Source organism: Octopus sinensis, linkage group LG12 (genome assembly GCF_006345805.1).
Source record: "Octopus sinensis linkage group LG12, ASM634580v1, whole genome shotgun sequence".
Taxonomy (NCBI): Eukaryota; Metazoa; Mollusca; class Cephalopoda; order Octopoda; family Octopodidae; genus Octopus; species Octopus sinensis.
Genome location: NC_043008.1, coordinates 14,765,188 through 14,784,400, shown reverse-complemented (window position 1 = coordinate 14,784,400; position 19,213 = coordinate 14,765,188). Strand labels below are relative to the sequence as shown.

Genomic DNA, 19,213 nt, shown 5'->3' with positions numbered 1-19,213 from the left:
AGAAGCTTGCTTCCCAACCACATGGTTCTAGGTTCAGTCCCACTGCATGGCACCTTGGGCAAATGTCTTCTATAGCCTCAGACCAACCAAAGTCTTGTGAGTGGATTTGGTAGACGGAAACTGAAAGAAGTCCAACCTGTATATATATGTAAATATATGTGCATATGCTCATCCACACTCGCCCGAAACACACATATGTGCATCCACACATTTTTGGAAAATGTGTGGGTGTGCAAGCAAGTGTGGACGAGCATATGCACATAGGCACGAGTGTGTGGGAGTGCACATGTGTGTGTGCATGGACATGCGTGCACATTCGCTGTGAGCACATTTGCTTCTTTCCTACTCCAAGAGTGTAGTGGGTATTTTTTACATGCCCTCAGCATGAGGGCCTGTCAGGCACCACTGGCAACGAGTACACTCGAATGGTGCTTTTTACTTGCCACCAGTACAGGAGCCAGTCAGGTGGTACTGGCAATGACCACGCTTGAATGGTGCATTTTACATGCCACTGGCCATCATCATCATCATCATTAATTAACATCCATTGTCCATGCTGGCATGGGTTGGACAGTTTGACCAGAGCTGGCAAGCTAGTGGGGCTGCACCACACTCCAGTCTGATTTGACTTGGGTTCTCCAGCTGATGCCCTTCCTAACACCAACCACTTTACAGAGTTTGTTGAGTGCTTTTATGTGGCGTCACACACATATATATCATCAATTAACGTCTGTTGTCCATGCTGGCATAGGTTGGACAGTGTGACCAGAGCTGTCAAGTTGAGTGGAGACTGCACGAAACTCCAGTCCGATCTGTCATGGTTTCTATAGCTGGATGCCCTTCCTAATGCCAACCACTTTACAGAGTGTTGTGGGTGCTTTTATATAGCACTGCATGAACACTTTTACATGGCACTGAATGGGCACTCTTATGTGGCACCCGACAGGTATTATCCTGTTTTTCTGCCTGCGTGTTCCCTTAAATTCATCGAAATGGTGGTATAGCATTCAACAAGTTTCGAATCAACAAATCTTTAAAAAATCACAAACTTAAAGAATACTTTTAAATTTCTAATTTCTTTTTAATCAAACCCAATGTTGTTACAAAAGTCCTTGCTTACTTTAAAATCTGTATGGTTTAAAATTGCACAGAGATTTTTTTTTTACAATGATCTTGTTACTTAAAAAAATAAATTAGCATTGCAGGGTTATTTACTAAATTAGTGGCTAATGAAATGAAAATTAAATTTTAAGACGTAAAATGAAAAAACTCTTAACAGCAAAACGCAATTAGTTGCTGCAGATGTGCTGCAGCAAGATGATACTACTACTACTGCTGCTGCTGCTTCTGCTGCTGCTGCTGCTTCTGCTGCTGCTGCTACTATTACTACCACCACCACCACCACCACCACTACTACTACTACTACTATCAACGTTTAACATCCGGTTTCCATGCTAGCATGGGTTGGACACTTTAACTGAGGATTGGCGAACCAGATGGCTGCACGAGGCTCCAATCTGATCTGGCAGAGTTTCTACAGCTGGATGCCCTTCCTAACACCAACCACTCCATAAGTGTAGTGGGTGTGATATATATATATATGTTATATTCTGTTAAGAACGTAGTAGAGTACAGTATAAATCTCAACCACCTTCATATTTCATCCTGTGCTATCCAGCAAGGGGAAGCTGCTGACCTCCCCTGTTCCAAGGTTATAATGGACACAGGTTTGTGTGTCACATAGCTAGCTGGAGGCGATGGCCTCTTCCAGCTAATCAACGGCAGCATTTGTCCTATTTTTCTGGACTGCCATATTAGCTTGGCGATAACTATTAATATATATATATATATAAATAATATATATTAATGTATCAATATACATAAATGTGCCATGTAAAAAGTACCCAGTACATATTGTAAAGTGGTTGACAGAAGGGTATCCAGCTGTAGAAAACCATGCCAAAACAGACAGTTGGAACCCGATGCAGCTTGCTAGCTCCTGTCAAACCATCCAACCCATGTCAGCAAGCAGAATGGACATTCAATGATGATGACGATGACGAAGACAACGACAATGATATACAGAAAATATAGAATATTTTGGCTGGAATTCTTTTGCAATGTTTTCTGTTGCAGTGTGTCATTTAAATGGAAGTAAAATTTTAAAATTTTAAAAGAAGGATATGAACAAAGAATATAAACGTTTCCATTGTGTTTCAAAGAATAAATTCATAAGGAATTCCAATAATTCTATTCCAGTGAAATGTTTGGCCAGTAATAATTAAACACACGAGATACTGCAGTAATCTATTAATAGAGATTTTGGTTAATTCATGGATTTATTCTATTTATAGTATTGTTTTGATGGCCACCACCACGACCACCATGACCACAACCATGACGACCACCATCACCATGACTACAACCATGATGACGACCACCACCACAACCACCACGACCACCATGACCACGACTACAACCATGATGACGACCACCACCATGACGATGACGACGACGGCCACCACGACCACCACGACCACCATGACCACAACCATGATGACGACGACCACCACGACCACAACCATGATGACGACCACCACCATTATGATGACAATGACGACGACGACGACCACCACCACCACCATGACGATGACAACGATGACGACGACGACCACCACCACTACCACGACCGCAACCATGATGACAACCACCACCATGATGATGATAACGACCACAACCACCACCACCACCACAATGACCATCAGCAATACTACTATCACCAATGCCATCACCAAAATTATGGTTGTGGGTCTTCTGCACACGGGAAAAAAGACAGGGTGGTCATAATTGGTATGTTTTTCCTCGTAGGTTTACTCATTCAGGGTTGAACTAAGAATAAACAGTAACAACATAGCCATGGTGGAGGGAGAGGTACTGGTGGTGGTGGACTGATGGGATTACTAGCAATGATTGGGGCTACATTTTGGCCATATTATAATTGCATTTGTTGCTTTTGTGATGCAGGTAGTAGTAGTAGTAGTAGCGGCAGCAGTAGTAGTAATAGCAGCAGCAGTAGTAGTAGGAGGAGGAGGAGGAGGAGGAGTAGCTGGAGTTAGAGTTAAAGACGGCTGGTAGGAAATACCATATATAAGGCAGTATGTGTGTTTGTGTTGGGTGTGTGTGTGTGTTTGTGTGTGTGCTGAGATGTATGTGTGTTGGGATGTGTGTTGGGTGTGTGTGTATGTGTGTTGGGTATGCGTATGTGTATATTTGGGTGTGTGTATATTGGGAAGTGTGTTGGTGTGTGTGTGTGTGTGTATGTGTTGGGATTTGTATGTGTTGAGGTGTGTGTGTTGGTGTGTGTGTGTTGAGGTGTGTATGTTGAGGTGTGTGCTTGAGTGTGTGTGCTTGGATGTGAGTGTATGTGTGATGGGTGTGTGTGTGTGTATGTATGCTGGGTGTGTGTATGTGTTTATTTGGGTGTGTGTGTATTGGGAAGTGTGTTGAGGTGTGTGTGTTGGTGTGTGTTGGGGTGTGTGTGCGTATGTGTGCTTGGATGTGTGTGTGTGTGTGTGGGCATATGTGTGCTTGGATGTGTGTGTAAGTGTGTTGAGGTGTGTGTGCATATGTGTGCTTGGATGTGTGTGTGTGTGTTGGTGTGTGTGTGCATATGTGTGCTTGGATGTGTGTGTAAGTGTGTTGAGGTGTGTGTGCGTATGTGTGCTTGGTGTGTGTGTGTGTGTGTTGGGGGTGTGTGTACATTACAAAGTGGTAACTATGAAGAAAGAAAGATGATGAAGTGTTTGGTCTTTGGTTTGACACTTACCCACAAGAAACGTCGGGATTGACACGAAGAAGCCCGTCACAGCAATAAAACGACTACTAGAACATTCTTTCAGGTACTTAAAAGCTCTGAAGAGAAAAAAACAAAGAAAACAAATAAATAAATAAATAACAAAAAGAAAACTAAAATATTTATTACAAGTTGACTGTCAAGTAACATATATAGACTGATTCAGTTCCGTCACTTAGCGGTAGTCCCCGTCACTTAGCGGTTCGGCAAAAGAGACCAATAGAATAAGTACTGGGCTTACGAAAGAATAAGTCCCAGGGGTCGAGTTGCTCGACTGAAGGCGGTGCTCCAGCATGGCCGCAGTCGGGTGACTGAAACAAGTAAAAGAGAAAAGAGAGAGAAAGAGAGTTCCAGCGTATTACTGGTATTCACTAGGAAATAAGTGGAGTCATTAGTGCGTAAAACAAAATGTCATGCGATATTTGATTTTGCTTCCACTGAGGTTGACTCTGCTTTTCATCCTTTTCGTTGTTGATAAAATAAGTACCAGTTGGGCCCTGGGGTTGATTTAATCAACTTGGTCTTGCTACACCCCGAAACTGCTGGCCTTGTGCTAAAATTTGAAGCCAATATTTGATTTTGCTAAGGTTAACTTTGTCTTCCATACAGCTGGGGTGAAAAAAAGTCAAGTAGTAGCACAGGGTAGGGGTTTGGCAGAACAACAAGTGTCAGGTGAGATACCTATTTCTTTACTACCCACAAGGGGCTAAACACAGAGAGAACAAACAAACGGATTAAGTCGATTGCATCGACCCCAGTGTGTAACTGGTACTTAATTTATCGACCCTGAAAGGATGCAAAGCAAAGCCGACCTCGGCGGAATTTGAACTCAGAACTTAGCGGCAGACGAAATACCGCTAGGCATTTCACCCAGTGTGCTAACGTTTCTGCCAGCTCGCTTGCTGTCAGGTGAGATACCTCGTGATGTTTATTTCGGTCCTTTGCACTTTAGGTTTTTGGGTACTTACTTACTGATGCTCTTCACTCCCTATGAAGCATGTGGATGCATGTGGCTTAGTGGTTAGGGTGTTGGGCTTATTATCATAAGATTGTGGTTTCAATTCCTGGACCGGGTGACATGATGTGTTCTTGAGCAAAACACTTCATTTCATGTTGCTCCAGTCCACTCAGCTGGCAAAAAGGAGTCATCCTGCGATGGACTGGCATCCCATCCAGGTGGGGAATATATATGCCATGCAAACCGGCCCATATGAGCCGGTATGAGTTGAGAAAGTATAAGTTTACCAATGAAGCATAGGTCAGTGTAATAACTCTTCTTCTCTGCTCTCAACTCTGGACAGTCTTTTCTGCACCTCTGTAGTTGATCCCTGCTTTTTCAGTTCTGCCTTAGTATCTCACCTCCAGTTATTTTTACGGTATCCTCTCTTCTGCTTCTCTTGTGGGTTATTAGATTTGTGGCTTCTTTTGAGATTTCTCTGCACTGCATAATATATTTCCAAGGGGCAGCATTCCTCTCTCAGGTCTTAGCATTTTTGAATCATGATTGCTGCTTCAATAAATTTGCATTTTTTTTTCTCCAGGTAGGAGTGTTGGCCCTACACAAATCTATATTTTACTTTTGGAAGAGGTGGTCCATGTTAGTCAGGCTCCTATCCTTTGACCTGTCCAGGATAGGAAGCCCTCCATCAGGAGGGTGGCATTACTCTCAGGGTCAATTACAGATAAGTTCACTGCCATCAATTCACCACAGGGAAACAGCCACAATCAGTTGGTGCTTTTACATGTCACCAACACGGATGCCAGCCAGACAGCGCTGGCATCTGCCACGTTCGGACAGTGGTTTTTACGTGCCACCGGCACGGGTGTCTTAACTGCAATTTCCATTTCAATTTGAATTTTTATTTTGATGTTGATGTACTTGACTCAATAGGTCTCCTCGAGAACAGTGGGTCACTCTACGATCCAAGGTTAACACAGCAGGCTGTCTGCGAGCCATGAATTCACTTCATTTGTTGGGTCTTTGAAGTCACAGCATATCTCCAGAGGTCCCGGTCTTTCGTCATAGCCTCTGTGAAACTCAGAGTTCACCACAGGGAAAGTTTGCCTCCATCAATTCACTATGAAGAAAGTTCACCATAAGAAAAGTTTACTGCGAGGAAAGGTTACCAAGAAAATACATAAACAGTATCTTACCATTGATAGTTAAAAAACTATTTTATTAATAAAAAAAATAGGTGAATTGGTGACAGTAAACTTACTGGACATGCTCAGGGTCATTGAAGTACACAAATCACCACACTGCTGCCACAAGGACTGGACCTTGTAACAGGAGGTCTTTGATGGATGACATGATTCTTCACCCAGTTTAACATCACCTTGGGTAACTTTTGTAGAATTCCCTCAGTTTTAAAACATTCAGGCTAAGTCTTTGGCTTGAGAATTTCCTTCTTTTCTCCCCTTAATCTCTGAGGCCCAGACAAAAACAAAGTATCATGTGAGCAGATCTTCCCTCCCCATTTAATTAGTAAAATAATAATAAGCCTTTCAATTATAGGCACAAGGCTTGCAATTTTGGGGGAATCGAAGCCATGGTCTTATGGTTGGGAATCCAACATCCCAACCATTAAGCGACACACATCCATTAGTGGTAATTATTTCTACAGCTGAGTGGACTGGAGCAACATGAAATGAAGTGTTTTGCTCAAGAACACAACGCATCACCCGGTCCAGGAATCAAAACCACAATCTTGTGATTGTGAATCTGACACACTAACCACTAAGCCACACACCTCCACTAATGATGGATAGACCTGGGGCTAAACAGCATAAACAACAACGTTGCGAAGACCTGTTGAGGCGAGTGAAATCGAAATCGATCAAAAAATCAAATGGGAATTGTAGTTGTGATACCAGTGCCGGTGGCAAGTAAAAAGCACCATCCGAACATGGCTGTTGCCAGTGCCGCCTCGACTGGCTTCCGTGCTGGTGGCATGTAAAAAGCACCAACTGATTGTGGCTGTTTGCCAGCCTCCTCTGGCCCCTGTGCCGGTAACACGTAAAAAGCACCCACTACACTCACAGAGTGGTTGGCGTTAGGAAGGGCATCCAGCTGTAGAAACACTGCCAGATCAGACTGAAGCCAGGTGCAGCCTCCTGGTTTCCCAGATCCCCGGTCGAACAGTCCAACCCATGCTAGCATGGAAAACGGACGTTAAACAATGATGATGATGGTGATGATGATGACATGTGAACAACTGTAGAAGCAAACACAACAACAACAAATCATGTTAACATCAATCGTTAACAAGAACAGCAAATTACAGGCACACACAAAGACAAACACATCCTCACATGCATACGCACGCATACATGCTCATACATACACCCATACACAAATACACCCAATCCAAGCGTAAGGAAGTATGTCCACTCACCTTTGGTCTCCCTGATTGACGTTAAGTATCTTGGAAGCGAAAAAACACTGCATTGCACACACCATAAGGCAACACGCGTTGAGCATGATGACTAGGGTGGTGAGCGCAGTTGTCACTTCCAGGAGGTCGTTGTAATTACTGGTACTGTTGAACAGGTAGACATGGCCCAGCTGCACTGCATTCTGTTCCTGGTACAGCACAAACAGCAGCTGTAGTGACAGACCAACGAGAACCAGTGCAGCTAACGACAGTAGACCGAGGCTGGAATGCAGAGAAGAAAAGAATCAGAGATGTGAAAGGAGAAGCTTGACTGACATTGGTCAACTCATGCTAGGTTATTATATGAAACTTTAAGAACTTGATTCAGGTCAAATGGTGGATAATTTGAGAGAGGTCAAACAATGGGATATGATGAAGGTCTAGGTGGGGGGACTACATAAACACAGTTCAAATGATGTGGATCAAATTATAATGACTAGTGTTATTTGATATAGGTTAAGTGTTAATGGTGATGGTGATGGTTATATGAAACTGTGGGTACCTGATGAAGATCAAATAAGGGGGATCAAATGTTGAGGAGTCAAATGAGATTGGATCAAGTAAAAGAGATCAAATGAGAAGAGTTAAGTAGGAGGGGTCAAATGAGAGGGAGGAGTCACATGAGAGTGGGTCAAGTAAAAAAGATCAAATAAGAGGGGTTAAATAAAAGGAGTCAAATGAAATGAGTCAAATGAGAGAGGTCAAATGAAAGGAGTCAAATGAGAGGGGTTAAATGAGAGGGGTCAAATAAAAGGAATCAAATGAGAGGGGTCAAACGAAAGGAGTCAAATGAAAGTGGTCAAATGAGAGGGGTCAAATGAAAGGAGTCAAATGAGAGGGATCAAATAAAAGGAATCAAATGAGAGGGGTCAAATGAAAGGAGTCAAACGAGAGGGGTCAAATGAAAGGAGTCAAATGAGAGGGGTCAAATTAGAATGGGTCAAATAAGAGGGTGTGAAATGAGAGGGTTGAAATGAGAGGGCTGAATTGAATGAGAGAAGTCAAATGAGTGAGTCAAGTAAGAGAGATCAAATGAGAGGGGTCAATAAAGGAGGAAACTATTAGGACATAATTCAGATGATGTAGATTAAATTAGTTATTTAATATCAGTCAAATGACAGTTAATAAGAAGAGTCAAACGAGAGAAGTAAAATTAGAGGCCAATTATAAAAAGAAAAGGAACATTAATTAGATGATGGGGACCAAACAATTGTAATTGTCGTTTAGCTCACATCATCCTTAATTAAAGAGGTATTTGATGAAAAGCATTCTAGCTGTGACCATTCAGTCTTTATCTTGGGTACTGACTATCTTGGACTACATTACCCAATGTGCCCTTCCTATTTTTTTTTAATGACGAGGGAGACTTGTCAGCTATTTCTAGCAGGTGAAGTTACTACATAGAGGCTTCCTTGATGACAATGGTTAGTAGATGATGGTCAAATATGGCTGGTCAGTTATATATGTATATCATTTAATGTACGCTGCATAAAGATAAGAGCTACTAATAGTTTTCATGCCATGAAGATATGTGGCTAGGCAAGTTTTTATAATGTGCCTTGTGTCTTCAAGCAATCTTCAGGCTTGGATGCACAAGGCACATTATAATCTTGGAGACACAAGGCATGTTATAAAACCCTGTCTAGTCACGTTTCCATAACAAGAAACTGTCAGTAGCTCTTATCTTTATACAATGTACATTAAACGATATCTATCTCTCATTGGATGGAGTACATTTTTGTTGTTGATTTTAACAGAACAGTAAACTATGTATATGCATATGTATATCCCCAGTTGTAAACATTTTTAGATAAACAACATATGGGAATCTCATTAACAATTTTGTCTTTGGTGTCTTTTCTCTGACAGACCATATTTAGCCTATATTCTCTTTTACTCTTTTCAGTCATGTGACTGTGGCCATGCTGGAGCACCGCCTTTAGTCGAGGAAATCAACCCCAGGACTTATTCTTTGTAAGCCTAGTGCTTATTCTATCGGTCTGTTTTGCCGAACCGCTAAGTTACGGGGACGTAAACACACCAGCATTGGTTGTCAAGCGATGTTGGGGGGACAAACACAGACACACAAACATATACACACACATACATATATATATACAGTTTCCGTCTACCAAATTCACTCACAAGGCTTTGGTCGGCCCGAGGCTATAGTAGAAGACACTTGCCCAAGGTGCCATGCAGTAGGACTGAACCTGGAACCATGTGGTTGGTAAGCGAGCTACTTACCACACAGCCACTCCTATGCCTATATATATATATATATATATATATATATATATATATATATATATATATATAATAGTGGTATATGCCCACAGGTTTATATGCAGAAACAATGTGATATAGTGTACTAGTCAAGCCTATCTTGATAGGATTGGTGAGATAAGTGGTACAAAGTGTCTGAAGTAAGAAATAGAAATTTATAATGGATTGAGTTAGTTTCTAGCAGACTTCACCGCGACAGAGTCCACTACATAAAACTATAAAACATAGAACAAAGTATTATGATTTGGTAGGAAATGTCCAAATATTATTATTTTTTTTTTTGGAATCAATAAATAATTCCCATTACGTTTTGTTGTCATCAACACTTTATAATCTATTAGTGTACATAGACATCAACAAGTTGTTTTCCTGTTTTTTATAATCAAAATAAACCAAATATCCAACAGAATTGATAGTACATCAGTAAACAAGTTGGTACCATAATGATAATTACATCTGATAACACACAGAATATGAATTAATAATTTAATCTTTTTAATGAAATGATTCGGCTATCAACCAAAGTTAAATAGAGTTAATATAAGTTTAATAGAGTCTAATTATGTCTTTATGGAATTAAACATTACATCAACTCATTTGGGAAATAATTGATTATTATTATTATTATTATTATTATTATTATTATTATAATCATAAATATTTCTAGACTCTTTACTCTTTTATTCTTTTATTTGTTTCAGTCATTTGACTGCGGCCATGCTGGAGCACCGCCTTTAATCGAGCAACTCGACCCGGGGACTTATTCTTTTGTAAGCCCAGTACTTATTCTATCGGTCTCTTTTGCCGAACCGCTAAGTAACGGGGGACATAAACACACCAGCATCGATTGTCAAGCAATGCTAGGGGGACACACACAAATACACACACGCATATATATATATATATATACATATATACGACGGGCTTCTTTCAGTTTCCGTCTACCAAATCCACTCACAAGGCTTTGGCCGGCCCGAGGCTATAGTAGAAGACACTTGCCCAAGGTGCCACGCAGTGGGACTGAACCCAGAACCATGTGGTTGGTAAACAAGCTACTTACCACACAGCCACTCCTGCACCTATGTTTGTTTTCTCAGTTGCTATGGCTTAGATTTGTAGCAGAAACATTGGCCGAGTCCCAAACATTAACTGACTGTCTAAGAGTTCAAACTGTAATCACTGTTTTCAGATGTGAAAATAATTATGAACACTACACAAAATTCTGTCAAGGATTGATGACATTAGTGACCAACCCTTTAGAATTCTGGTAAAAACATTAAGCTAATTGACCAGAGAAAACACAATAGAAACAGCAGATGTCTAACACATTAGAATCACAGTTGTAAACATTTTTAGATAAACAACATATAGGAATCTCATTAACAATTTTGTCTTTGGTGTCTTTTCTCTGACAGACCATATCTAGTCTATAGATGGGTTGTTTTTTTAACTGACCAGTGGTTGTGACACAGCTAAAGTCAACTAGCTGCAGGAACTTATGCCACTCAACTTTGGCTATGAAATTTGATGACTTCAACAACCCATTATCATTGCTGATGCAGACACATATCTCTTACAAACACATCTGAACTGATTCCCTTGATGGCATCAGATCACTTTTTCTGTCATTGTAGTCTTTGTTACAGACTACATAATGTTTCTCTGCTTGACTTCACCTCCCATCATCTCTAAAGCTCACCATCCTAAAATCACATTATTTTTTCACAAATACTAATGTGACCTTCCTCTTCTATGAACATTTTCCACCAACAATCTAAAACATTTTGTCTCCAATCAATCATTATCTTTTCACATTATGTCACATGTCCATAACAAAGCAGTCACCACTCCTACATACTTTGATGTCTTTCTATCAAAGTATTTTCTTAAACTCAACTTTGCTCAGTTCCTCATGCATGTTAACATTATACATCAGAAAGATTGTCCTTGTCTTATTTCTCTACAAGACCTGCATATCATCTACATTCAATGCTCATATTTCACTGCCATACACCACAACACACTTCTTATATTTACTTGTACAATCAGCCTTTCAGACAAATAGAGAAATTTTTTATTGCTAACAGAAGCAACAATTCCATAAACTTCTTTTCTCACTTCCTTATTTAATTAGGCTCTATAGCAAATACCATCAGCATTAATTAGACCCAACCTTTCAAGTAATGGTGGTGGTTCCCCTTCGTCTACCCAGCACAGCTATGCAGGCCAGAATGACTCACTAAAACAATCTCCAGTGTTCCTCATGATTTTTTACCATCTTTTACTAATTTTTGGAGTTGGAACATTTTCTTTGTCACTTCATAGAACTGGGTTGAAATATTTTTTTTGTTGTTTGTTCCTTCTCGAGCCATGCCTGACTCATAAGGGCCAGTTTCCCGGTTTCTTGGCGTATAGGTTCCCCACCAGGGTGGGATGCTGGTCCATCACAGGTGAGCTGCAAGATGCAGGAGGCAAGAGTGAGAGAAAGTTGTGGCGAAAGAGTCAGCAGAAGTTCACCATTATCTTCTGCCGGAGCCGCGTGGAGCTTAGGTGTTTTCGCTCATAAACACACACATCGCCCGGTCTGAGATTCAAACCCATGATCCCTCGACCGCGAGTCCACTGCTCTAACCACTAGGCATTGTGCCTCTGGGTTGAAATATCTCACAGCTTAAGTTTTTCTATTGCCCATGGGCACACTGCATTCGATATTTTCAGTTTTTATTTTTTCATTTAAAACAAAACTTGCTCATGAAAAAGTTATGATCCGAACCTGCATCTGCGCCACACCATGTACTAATGTCTTGTAGTAATGAACAACACCTCATAATGATGCAAATGTACTCAATCACATCCGCTGTGTATTTTCTGCTAGGTGAAATCTATGTTCTGTTGTGTCTGGGAAGAGTCATTTTCTTATTGTGCCTTATAATGTAACACACTCACCGGTAAAATTTCCACTTATTTCTTACTGGTGAGAGTGTTAAATTATAAGGTACAAAAAGAAAATGACTCTCCCCAGACACAACAGAATATGCTTCAACACACAAACTCATATAAAGAATCTTGCAAACCAAATCCAAAAACGAAATCTATGTTGTCTTATGGATTAATTTGTGAATGAAGAAAGCATTACCAATGCTGACATCATAGAAGCTGTTTAGCATTAGCAATGTTTTACCATTATCATTTGTGTTATTAGCAGAATCATGCAGTCCAACAGAAGAGAAAATTCCATATGTTAACAAGTCAACATAGTTGATCATAGAACCATTATTTTATGCTGTCCAAGTTCACCTAACTGTCTTGAATAATTTACCAGGTGAATGTGTGAAGGTTAGCTTAAATCTTCCAGGAGACCCCAGATTTATAACGTATCATATGTGATGGCACAAAAGATGCATTCCAATTTCAGCAGCACATATTCAGGGGAAAATATTTTTAGTTCATTAAAACACGTAATGCAGACCCAACATGGTGACAGTGATGATGATGATGATGATGATGATGGTGGTGGTGGTGGTAGTGGTGGTGATGGTGATGGTGATAATGATATCGATGGTAATAATGATAGGGAAAGTGAGAGAGAATTATATACGTACAAGGAAGGGAGAATGAAACAAGATAGTTATGATACTTAAGTAAACGCTTAAGATGATATTACTCTTTCTTTCTAAAAAATCATATTCACATGGAAATGGACAAAAAAAAAAGAAATTTAGTATTAAATAAAAATGAAATCAATACTTGATAGCCATAAGAGTTTGGAGTGAGGTCAGATGTAATAGGAAAGCAATGAGCAGCAGTAATGAGTACAACCGTAGCAACAACAAAAAAACTAGACCAACAATTACCAGAAAACTATGAAGCATAGGAGCATTCTCATGCAGTAATATGGTTAAAGTTAAGCAAAGATAAAAAGGTCATTTATGTGTGTGTGTGTGTGTCTGTCTATCTGTCTAACTATCTATCTATCTATCTGTCTGTCTGTCCATCTTTTATCTATCTGTTTATCTATCTGTCTGTTGGTCTCTATCTATCTGTCTGTCTGATTATATACACATTTATTTTCACCCCATCATTTTCTCTACCCTCCCATCCTCTCTGTATAAGAGCATAGGCTCAAAACATTAAAGACTTCTTCCATTTTTCCAGAGCATAAAACTTATACACCCTGTTTGTTGTTCTTTCACCTCAATTTTTATGTTTTGACTTATTTTAAACCATATATATAGTTAATCCAAACATGAAAACACCAAGAGAAAACACAACAATGCGAGGACGTGGAACAAGTATAGTATTATTGGACGCTCAGGAAGGAAGGGAAGAAGGAGGGTTTTACGTTTCGAGCTGACGAGCTTCTTTCAGTTTCCGTCTACCAAATCCACTCACAAGGCTTTGGTTGGCCCGATGCTATAGTAGAAGACACTTGCCCAAGGTGCGATGCAGTGGGACTGAACCCAGAACCCTGTGGTTCGTAAGCAAGCTACTTACCACACAGCCACCCCAACACCATGTTCAATACTTTACAAATTTTCTGTATAGTATATTTTTCATTTCACAGAAATTTCCTAATCAAATTTTATAATGAAATCCACAGGCTGTATATTTCTGCTGTCTACATCTACTGTATTGTTTTGTTAGATAATTTTTTTCCTTTACTGATTTAAATATTTTTAGAAATATTTCACGTGATTTAGCAATATCTTCTTTATATATAGAATTTTCCAATTTTGTATTTGTAATTAATCTTTTTTTTTACAGAATTCATAGGTTCCAGATTCAATTTTTTAAAATATATATTTAGAGATTTTGGCAACTTTAACATTTCTATAATTAAAGACATACCACAAAACCAGGCAAATGTACACTGGTGTCACGTGATAATAGCCCAAGAATGTTTATTCATCCATGCTGTGTTGAGTACTATTTCTTCGGGTGTGTCACTAACAAGTGCTTGTGTGTGCATATATACATACAAACATGCACATGTATAACATATATATATTTATTCTTTACTCTTTTACTTGTTTCAGTCATTTGACTGCGGCCATGCTGGAGCACCGCCTTTAGTCGAGCAAATCGACCCCAGGACTTATTCATTGTAAGCCTAGTACTTATTCTATCGGGCTCCTTCTTTTACCGAACCGCTAAGTTACGGGGACGTAAACACATCAGCATCGGTTGTCAAGCGATGTTGGAGGGACAAACACAGACACACAAACATATACACACACATACATATATATATACATATATACGATAGATTCTTTCAGTTTCCGTCTACCAAATCCTCTCAAAAGGCTTTGGTCGGCCCGAGGCTATAGTAGAAGGCACTTGCCCAAGGTGCCATGCAGTGGGACTGAACCCTGAACCATGTGGTTGGTAAACAAGCTACTTACCACACAGCCACTCCTATGTATATATATATATATATATATATATATATATATATATATATATATATATGTATATATATTCTTTTATTGGTTTCAGTCATTTGAGAAAACCTGGGAAATCATAGTCATGGCTGATGGTGGTGTCATGTAAAGTGGTTGTGTTCCTTTCAAGCGTTGGGGTCACGGAGGCAAAAGTGGCCAAGTTCCTTTCGATAGTTGGGCCTCACAGAGGCAATGACACAGAATTTTGGTATTATGTTGTGCTTGAGAAGAAGACCCATCAAGCTGAGCAAAATTGCAGTCATGGCAGATACAGGTATCACACAAATGGCACACATACCAGTGGCACATAAAAGCACCCATCACACTCTCAGAGTGGTTGGCGTTAGGAAGGGCATCCAGACATAGAAAACCATGCCAAATCAGACTGGAGTCTGGAGCAGCCTTCCATTTTACTGGCCCTGGTCAAACTGGTCAACCCCTGCCAGCATGGACAATGGATATTAAATTATGATGATGACACAACAGGTCTCTTTCACTTTCTGTCTACCATATCCACTCACATGGCTTTAGTTGGCCTGAGGCTATAAAAGAAGACAGTCACCCAAGGTTCCATGCAATGGGATTGAACCCAAAGCCATGTGGTTGGGAAGCAAACTAGCCATACCTATTTGTTGAATGCTGTTCAATTAATTTATCAGGTGCACATCTCTACAGTAATGCTTCACTGGACAGCAATATGCAAGGGTTAGGAGGAGGCAAAAAATCAGAAATTTTTATCTTGGAAGGAATGCATCAGAGATTTGAACATGATTTTACAAAGGTAAAAAAAAAAATAATATCCCAACAAATAAATATAGAATAAGAAAAAAAAAGAATTGAGTAAAATAAAATTGAAGCAGTGAAGATTGTTTAAGATTATATGTAAATGGTACAAAAATTTATAATAAGAATCCTTCATCAAGATTTGTCCCATGAGTCATCTGTTCAAGATACTATAACTGTATGCAAAAAACTCTATGAATAAATCTAACACACACGCATGCACACACACACACACATGCACGCACACTTACACAGGAGTATATTATATATATATATGTATCTGTGCGTGTGTATGTATGAATATATGTATGTATAAATATATATATATTTATATATATATAGGCGCATGAGTGGCTGTGTGGTAAGTAGCTTGCTTACCAACCACATGGTTCCGGGTTCAATCCCACTGCGTGGCATCTTGGGCAAATGTCTTCTGCTATAGCCCCGGGCCGACCAATGCCTTGTGAGTGGATTTGGTAGACGGAAACTGAAAGAAGCCTGTCGTATATATGTATATATACATATGTATGTGTGTGTATATGTTTGTGTATCTGTGTTTGTCCCCCTAGCATTGCTTGACAACCGATGCTGGTGTGTTTACGTCCCCGTCACTTAGCGGTTCGGCAAAAGAGCCCGATAGAATAAGTACTGGGCTTACAAAAGAATAAGCCCCGGGGTCGAGTTGCTCGACTAAAGGCGGTGCTCCAGCATGGCCGCAGTCAAATGACTGAAACAAGTAAAAGAGTATATATATATATAGAAAATGGATGTTAAATGATGCTGAATGATATATATAAATATATATATATATATATATATATATATAAATATATATATATATAAATATATTCAAAATAAGCAACAAGAATGACTCCGGTAATTTGGTACAATCGTTTCGTACTACAACGATTGTACCAAATTACCGGAGTCATTCTTGTTGCTTATTTTGATTATAATCACCCCACAAATTTTTATGGATAACACCATACAAAATTCTGGTACATCTAAATTAAGTACCATATTCATTTGAATCTAAATTTTTGCTGAACTTATATATAAATATATATAATATATATATATATATATATAGGCTCAGTGGTATAAACAGGATAGATAGAACTCAAAACATAAACGTAATTACATTTTCTTATTTTTAATCAGCAGAAGTTATGGAAAGACTCAAGAGAATTTCATACAGGGCACTTATACACACACACAGACATACTTATATATATATATATATATATTAGATGTGTCTTTTCACTCCCAACATAGAGAGCAGTCACCATAATTAATTATAACTGATGAGTGCAGGGTTGCACAATCAAGCTATATATATATATATATAATTTATATATAGAGGGCATTATACATACATGCCAGGAGGCATTCTACATACACGCCATACGCTAAGAGTAGTTGTCCTTAATTGCTATATATATATATATATATATATGTAACAATTATTCAGTAGCCATGATAAAACTCTGAGTTTCAGATGTCGGGGCAGAAACCCACGCTGCCATCTCTTCAGTTATCCACCCCTTGGAAAATTTCCGATGGCCGGATAACTGAAGAGATGGCGGCGTGGGTTTCCGCCCCGACATCCAAAACTCTGAGTTTTATCATGGCTACTGAATAATTGTCACATATTACATTTATAGATAAATTCCTCTATTTACATAATATTGAGGTCTCTTTCATTCTTTTGTTGTTTTACCATTTCTATCAATGTATATATATATATATATATATATATATATATCTGTAAATATATGTAACAGTTATCAGGCCATTGGATAACTGAAGAGATGGTGGTGTGGATTTCCACCTCGGCATCCGAAACTCAGAGTTTTATACTCTTTTACTTGTATCAGTCATTTGACTGCGGCCATGCTGGAGCACCGCCTTTAGTCGAGCAACTCGACCCCGGGATTTATTCTTTGTAAGCCCAGTACTTATTCTATCGGTCTCTTTTGCCGAACCGCTAAGTGACGGGGACATAAACACACCAGCATCAGTTGTCAAGCAATGCTAGGGGAACAAACACAGACACACAAACACACACACATATATATATATATATATATATATATTGAGGGCTTGCAGTCGGCAGGTGGATGTCTCCGGGACCGTTCGGCAGGACGCCCGAGACGTTAGCCTAAGACGACGTCAGCCGTGATCTTGGCATAGTTGGAAAATTGGGAGAATGGCTTCATGACTTTCTGAAGAATAGAAGTCAGGTGGTAGCAGCCAATGGGGCCACTTCCATTAACATGCAAATAGTGAGCGGTGTTCCGCAGGGCACTGTTTTGGGACCGCTACTGTTCATAATGGTCCTCTCAGACATGCCCTCAGCCACGCAGAGAGCCACAATCACAAGTTATGCAGATGATACAAAAGTTTCACAGGCAATACAGAACCCTGAAGACACTAAGCACCTGCAATGTGAGCTGGACGAAATATACAAGTGGGCTGAAAAGAATACCATGCAGTTCAATGCTGAAAAGTTTCAAGCTTTATACTATCAGCATGCAAAACTGAATGCAATACCCAATGAATACACTGGACCCGGAGGGATTGCAATCCCAGAGGCACAATCAGTGCGTGACCTGGGTATTCACATGAGTGATGACGCGACCTTTCATGTACATGTTGCTAAACTGACAATGAAATGTAGACGGCTGGCTGGATGGATTCTTAGAACCTTTAAAACAAGAGAACAAGAGACCATGATGGTCCTCTGGAAGATACTTGTCCTGGGCCACTTTGACTATTGCTCTCAGCTATGGTCACCATCCAGTGTCAAGTTGATCATAGAACTTGAGGCAATCCAACGAAGCTACACGAAGAAGATAGCCTCTGTGCAGCATATGAGCTACTGGGAAAGACTCAAGAGATTAAAGCTCTATTCCCTGGAGCGTAGGCGGGAAAGATATGCCATAATATATATCTGGAAGATCCTGGAAGGACTTGTCCCAGACTTTGGCATCGAGAGTCACACAAATGCCAGAACCGGACGCCACTGCGTAGTACCAAGGACTCCAAATTTGCCATCAAGATGTAGGACAAGATATTGTGATAGCCTGGGCTTCAGAGGCCCACAGCTCTTCAATATCCTCCCGAAGAACCTGAGGGACCTGCATGGTGTAGATGCGGATGTCTTTAAAGTAGGACTGGATCTCTTTCTGTCAGGTGTCCCAGATGAACCAACTTCACGGCAGGAGGTGCAGATGAGGACAGCTGCATTGAACTCTCTCATGCATCAGATGGCGTTTGCTAAAAAGCATCCGTGAGGTAAAATCGTGTAGCAAACCAAATGGCGGTGCCCCAGCATGGCCACAGCTCATTAGCTGAAACTAGAAAAATCAAAATCAAAATCAAATCATATATACGACGGGCTTCTTCCAGTTTCC

The 19,213-nt window shown here is 39.9% G+C and overlaps 1 protein-coding gene across 4 annotated transcripts in view; it reads right to left on the bottom strand.

The window, feature by feature from the left end:
* The window catches only part of LOC115218085, a 98,475-nt gene that overhangs the window by 1,143 nt on the left and 78,119 nt on the right, over nucleotides 1-19,213 (bottom strand). For all 4 annotated transcript variants that reach the window (XM_029787863.2, XM_029787864.2, XM_029787865.2 and 1 more), the window contains 2 exons: nucleotides 7,249-7,509; nucleotides 3,827-3,912 (listed from right to left, as the gene is read on the bottom strand). In XM_029787863.2, the coding sequence (XP_029643723.1) occupies nucleotides 3,827-3,912; nucleotides 7,249-7,509 (347 nt within the window). The remainder of the gene's footprint in view (nucleotides 1-3,826; nucleotides 3,913-7,248; nucleotides 7,510-19,213) is intronic.